General features: G+C 39.1%; 1 protein-coding gene across 4 annotated transcripts in view; it reads left to right on the forward strand.

Annotated features, from left to right (window-relative positions):
* Positions 1-6,495, forward strand: part of RGS12 (regulator of G-protein signaling 12) — a 159,864-nt gene that overhangs the window by 76,022 nt on the left and 77,347 nt on the right. For all 4 annotated transcript variants that reach the window (XM_019552849.1, XM_019552848.1, XM_019552851.1 and 1 more), the window contains one exon: positions 2,570-2,591. In XM_019552849.1, coding sequence (XP_019408394.1) covers positions 2,570-2,591 — 22 coding nt within the window. The remainder of the gene's footprint in view (positions 1-2,569; positions 2,592-6,495) is intronic.

Consider the following 6,495-nt stretch of genomic DNA (forward strand, 5'->3'; position numbering starts at 1 on the left):
CAAGCTTCTCCACATCCTTTTTGAATTGTGGAGCCCAAAACTGGACGCAGTACTCCAGCTGCGGCCTCACTAAGGCCGAGTACAAGGGGAGAATGACGTCCCGGGGTTTTTGGCTTCATTTGGAAAAAATAGCTTATAATATATCACATTGTATAAGCTAGAGAAGTTACATGGAATTAGTTTGCAGGGTTTTTTTTTAAATGGTATTCCTATTATGCACAAATATAAGGTATTGCTGGAAAATATCCAAGCAATAGGACAAATGAAAGGGCTTAAGACATAGATACAAGTCGTATGCTTCAATGAAGTAGGACCAGAACAGTCTAGGGATTCAGTTTTGTCTGTAACAAACACTTCCTTTTTTAGTACAATTGGGTGTTGCCTAGGCAGATTCTGAGGTGTGTTTTTGATCCATTTTAGTTAATGTGCTAAAGGAAATGTTTTTTAAGCAGACAAAGCAACATAGTTTTTAACACCTTTTATACTGGTTAAACTGAAGGTTTGTATCACCGTTCATAGTGCTAAATTCAGTTAATGGAACCGTGTTCTTTTAATATTTACATTTTATTAGGCAGTCAGACTTCTTCAGTGATGGTAAAATATTTCTTAATTCCCTTTTTACTGGAAAAAAGATTATAAACATTAAGCAGGTAACCTTTCTGTTAACTGAAATATAGGTAAGATTGTTCAAATAATTGACTACTAGTACCATCTATTTTGAGAAGTAATTTTTATTTGTTGGCTGAAAATAATCATATACAAAATTCTGGTGTGTTTTATAGTCTTTGAGCAATCTTCATTGCTCATGTTCTGGGTAATATTGTTCAGGTAATATTATTCAGGATGGTGACAGTTAGACTGTGCAATACGTGAACAAAACAAAAAGAATCTGAAAGCAGTCACTGTTCTGTTACTTTCTATGTATTAAGTTCTTTAGGAAGGTATCAGATCAGATTAAATTTAGAGCACAATGTGTTCATTTAAGCATGCGATTTACTGTGGTCGACTAATCTGTGCAGTAAAGCATCGCCATCTACATGTGCGGCGCAGTATTAGTCTACAATAAATTAATTCTGCTGTAAGAGGCAGGGGCAGTACTATCTTACTGTTGGGGGGACAGTACTATCTTATGGCAGAGTAATTTACTGTGATCTATATGTGTAGATGCTGACTGGGCATGAATTGTGCCTGGTCACCCCAGGCAGCAGGGGGCCAGCTAACTACATGCCTCCACCCTGCAGCACCCACATGCCCCAGCCAGTCCCTCTGCCACCACCCAGCCTCCCTCCCCCACCTCTGCTTTTGTCCCCTGCCACTCTGGGCCTGCTTCACCTCAGCTCAAATTGCTGCTGTCCCAGGCACATGTGTAGATGTTGCACCTGGGAGTAATTTTCTCTGACTTAAATTGCTCTGGAGTTTATTGCTTTGCATTATTTGTATGTATACAAAAAAATAGACCTTAAGAGGGGTACTTAATGCCTAAAAGGTTGTCCAACTGCTTTTGACTAAGGTGTGAGATGCATAATTGTGTTTGAAGTATAATTGTGCTATTGTGTAATTGTAACTGAAGAGTAATTGTCGTTAGGCTTCACAGATTCAAAGGGAAAGATTTATTTTTGTGTAAGTTCATGAGAAGTGGGTTTGTTTTTTTTAGTGATGTATGAAGGATGTATTAGCATTTATCTCACTTGGACAGAAAATTAGTCTTGATAGAAATTAGCTTAGGCTTTGACAAATTCCAGGTACACCCCTGCCCCAAGCCTCGTTGGACCACAGTTGAGAAAACAAACAAGCATTTGTAAACTGAAAAAGGATCTAGTCTGTACTTGCCTCTATAGCGGTCTTAACTGTGTTTCTTTAATTGCCAATGAAAGGTAAAGAGATGGACCATAATTTCATCATTTAGTGAGTTCTCTCTAGTTGTTTGTCAAATAAAACTTGGATGTGCATGTCAGTATAGTTAGTTGAGATTCTCTCTCTATTTTTGACTAGCTGCATCAGTATAAAACATACATGTCTTGTCTCCACTTCTTGAATTTTATATCAAGATCACTATATTTGTGCTAGCACAATTTTTTTTTGCAGTGAAGACTTCCAGAGTTTCTTGCCTATGTTAAAAACTGAGTTTTAATTGTAAAACACATGTTAAAAAAGGACCTTTCAGTCACCGTAAGAGGGATAAGGAAGACACAGTTCCTTTTAACCTTTGTAGGTCATCTTTAAGAACACAAGTATCTGATCTTGGAAGCGTGTTCACACAAGTAACTTTATTCATGTAAGCTGTCCTGCTTGAACTCAATGTTACTACTCACAGGAGGAAGCACTTTGCCAAGTAAATATTTGTGGGATCAAGATACAAGACAGTGGTTTCAAGAACTTGAGAGGAGCTAACAGTTGTGAGAAAATCACTGCTGATTCATATAGACTGTCTTTCATATGACACCTGTGGCTGATATTATTTCTGTGATAAAGTGCTAAGAATGCTTTCAGTATCATGTGTTACTCAGAAGTTTCTTCTATACTGTCATGAAACTTATGTAACTTTTTTTCTCTCTCTCTCTCATTGCAGTCTGCAACTGTGTCTGATGGAGGTAAGTCAAAGTTTATATTGACCTATATCAATATTGGGAAAGAACCAAAGTTCCTACCAAAAGCAGTGGAGTAAAAAGCAATAAATAAGTTTCCTTGATAAGCATTGTGGACCCATCTTGCAACTGTTAACAGTACATTTCAATAGGATTTCAGTAGGAATTGTCCCCATTAATATATTGCAGGATTAAGCCTTAGGTGGGCATGTTGTGTTCCTTTGTTTATATGCAAAAATACCTTATGGCCCTTGTGTCTAAATAAATGGAATTCATCATTTGTGGTATTTAAAGTTGAGTGAGTATAAAATCAGACACTAACTAGATAAAATCTTTCTGATTTCTTAAGTATTGTTTACCTAAGATAGTTACCTTGGCTATAGCACTTTTTTTATCAACATTTCATTTTACATGTTAAAACAAGTTTGCAGCTTTGCTTTGCAGAGGTAGCTTCTAGCAAATAGGTTATTAGTTATCTCAGAGTTTTTGTTGAAGAGTGAAGTATGTTTTTAGGTAAATAATATTATAAAATAATACGATAAATTTACAATCTGAACATACGCAAATCTGTCTGAAGAGCTCTCTGTTAGATAATGCTTCTGTCTGTGATACCCTTTGTGTATTATTAACAGTGAGGAAGTCCTTTAATTTACTCCATTTGAGCACTCTAAACCAAAATGTGAGATTGGTAAGGAACCATTGCTGTTTGGACCATTTATCATGCTGTGCTCCAGAATGAGAAAAGGAATTGTTTGAGCTAAGTTTAAAGATGATTTTGCTTTTTCAGGTTTTCATATGGCTGACAGTGTGAAAAATTTGGAAGAACTTTATTTACATGAGAATAACATTTTCTACCTAAATTGCAATTGGTGGCAGGTGAAGAAACTCAACCATTTGGAATGATTCTACACTGTTTTAGCATGATTCTAGCATTGTATTGGCCCATTCACAATAGCTATCCAAATTTTATTATAAACTAGAAAGTGCAGACCTCAGTGGTTTACTAAGCCTCAGTACAGCTTGTTGTTGCTGTTCTCATTGGGTGTTATTGACGTTTTGTCAGTGTTGAAATCTGAGGAACTGTGGTGCCGGCAAAAAGTTACAGCCAGTCTTGTTTTAAACAATGACCACAGGCATGATTCAGTGGCAAAAGCTTGGCCAGGTTTTTTGTCTACAGGGCAGGGCTCTAACATACTTATGATCTGACACAGCGTTTCCCAACCTTTTTCACCCCGTGGCACACTTATATGGCCTCCCCACCACATGGCACACTGGGGTGGCGAGCTACTGAATGAATGGTGGGGGGGAATCAGATGGCAAGCAGCTGAACGCTGCTGACTGGGGGGGTGAGGGGGGGCAGTGAGTGGCAGAGTGCTGCAGACGGAGGAGAGGGAGGTAGGGAGCAGCAGGAAGCGGGTAGCACGGTGTATGCCCATGACAGGATATTGGCACAACATGCAGACTCCCCTAGGCCAGTACAAAATTCTCATCGTTTTCAATTCTCCTTTTACAATGGTCAAAACAAATTATGTATTACATTCCACCTGACTATTTTAAACAGTCCTGTACCATGAGCTTGTTTTGCATCCTGATTTGGGTATTCCCATTCCAACCTTCTCATTCTGCTGCTGCAGTATTCTATACACGTTGTACAGCTACCTCCACCACCCATCTTCTGGCAGGAGTGCACATCTTTTCCACATGCCAAGTTTTGCTTGTGTAAGGGGTTCATGCATGGGTCAGTTTACTGGTCATGCCCCCTCTGGCCAATGCTTTAGCAAAGTCTTGGTGCAAGCAGTATATTGTATTGATCAGTGTTCCAGTGAGGCCTACATTCCCCTCCTTTTTTGCCGTCTTGTAGTGGAGGATGTCTCCCCATCATCCTGGAAAAGCATAATATGCAGACGGGAGATAACTCAGTGCGCTAGACACTGTTTGGAGGTTACCTTGGTATACCCATTTATACATTCATGGAACATTGATCGATCGATCTATTGATCCAACAATCTATCTATACTGCAAATGCAAAAACTTTGCTAAAGCATTGGCCAGAGTAGTATATGTATTGATCAATGTTCCAGTGAGGCCTACGTAGCTTAATTTATACTTGCAATGGTTTGCTTCAACAGTTGTTTGTATTGGTCCTGAAAAATAAATCTTTTGCTTGCATTTTGCTCTTTTTGGCATTTTCAGGAATTTTATAACACTGTTTTACCGGGCAAAAAGGCACAATGATTAGAAAACCAAGTGGATTTAAAAAAACGTTAATCTCAAGCTAGAGTAAGATCAGATTGATTCCTTCCTTTTTATTTTCTTATGAAGACCTTTTTTTCAACCTTATTATTTTGCGAGCCTTTATCCAGCCAGAGTTGAAGCAGCTCCCCCGCCACTCTACCCGCTTCACCCCTGTGCTCCCCCAACTCCACATGCCCCTCCCCTGCTCTTCCCTGATGCCACCTGCCCCTTCCTTGTGCTCTTTCCTGCTTCATGCTCCCCCAACTCTGCTTCAATTTCCCCATTCTTCCCCTGCACTGCACACCCATTTTTTTGCATTCACTTCCCTCACATCCCTTCCCCATACTTCTTTCTGCCGCCCTGCTTCCTCTGCTCTGTGCATTTCCTTCCCCCATAGGCCTGTCCCCCTGCTATGCTCCACCCCTGCATCACGCATCCTTTTCCTCACGCTCTTCCCTGTGCTGCAAGCTTTCATCCCCTGTGCTCCCCCCATGCCATGTGCCCCTACCCTGCCATATGACCTATCCTGGTCCTGTCTGGAGCTGCAGCAGTTGCTTGCCTGGCCTTACTCAAATCTAAGACAAGGTTCCTACCTCCCGCCCCCATGCTAAATGGGGAAAACAACTTTGTCTATATATTTGAATAGATTCCTTGAATTCTATGAGGTAAATTGCAGATGGATAAGCATATGGTGGAAGTAGCTAGAGGTAAAAACTGTTTTGGTCTTATCACCACTAGAACTTTATATTTAGTTAACAATTAAGAACATTTTTATTTTGAGGCCTGTTTTATTTCCAGTGTCCAAAGGGATGGAAGCATGAAGGTAACGGTTTTTTGATGCTAATGTCACACCTGTTGAACTTCCATTTGTAAGGGGACTCTGGTTTCTCTTGTTTAGTGCTTTCAGTATTTTTACTAAAGTTAATTTTAAGTCTAGGTATAATTGAATTTTCACGGTTAATGCTGTAGAGTGTGGTGGAGTCGTGAAGTCTGAGGGTTGTGTAGGTTGCAGAGGTAAGGGAACAGCTTGTAACTTGCATAAGGTATTCTGCTGAGTTCTGTATTCTACTGTGTAATCAATCTTTTCAGCAAGCACTGGAGTTTTAACATCATATACTTTTTTCCTCCATTGTTAATCACCACTTAAGGGGCCTAATTTCTGTAAGCAGCACTAGTTATTCGTTATTAGTCTGCATGTGGTTTAATATTTAACTACATAGAAAGTAAACTGGAAAGATAAGCAGAGAGAGTAAAATTTGTAAAAATGAACAGAAATAAACTCTTCACTCATTTCATTTAAAGCTGTATAAAGAAGAATTCTCAGATTTATATCTAAATGACATTTTTAGGCTTTCACTTTCATTAACAGTATTACCACACTGAACATTTTCCAATTCTCTTTAATTTCAGCAATTAATTACTCAACCTGCAAAATAAATTCTATAAAGTTTTTCTGAGCTTTTTCAGAAATTTGCTGTAGTGTAACTACATTAATAATATAATTATACCATGCATATTTCCCTTATCTAGATAAGCAATTTGAGATTTATTGACAGCAATTGTCAATATTTCTATTTGTAAACATTTCATAGATTTCATAGACATTAGGGCTGGAAGGGACCTCGGGAGATCATCGAGTCCAGCCCCCTGCCCAAAGGGCAGGAAGTCAGCTGGG

This window comes from Crocodylus porosus, unplaced genomic scaffold (genome assembly GCF_001723895.1).
Source record: "Crocodylus porosus isolate Cpor-Errol unplaced genomic scaffold, CroPor_comp1, whole genome shotgun sequence".
NCBI lineage: Eukaryota > Metazoa > Chordata > Crocodylia > Crocodylidae > Crocodylus > Crocodylus porosus.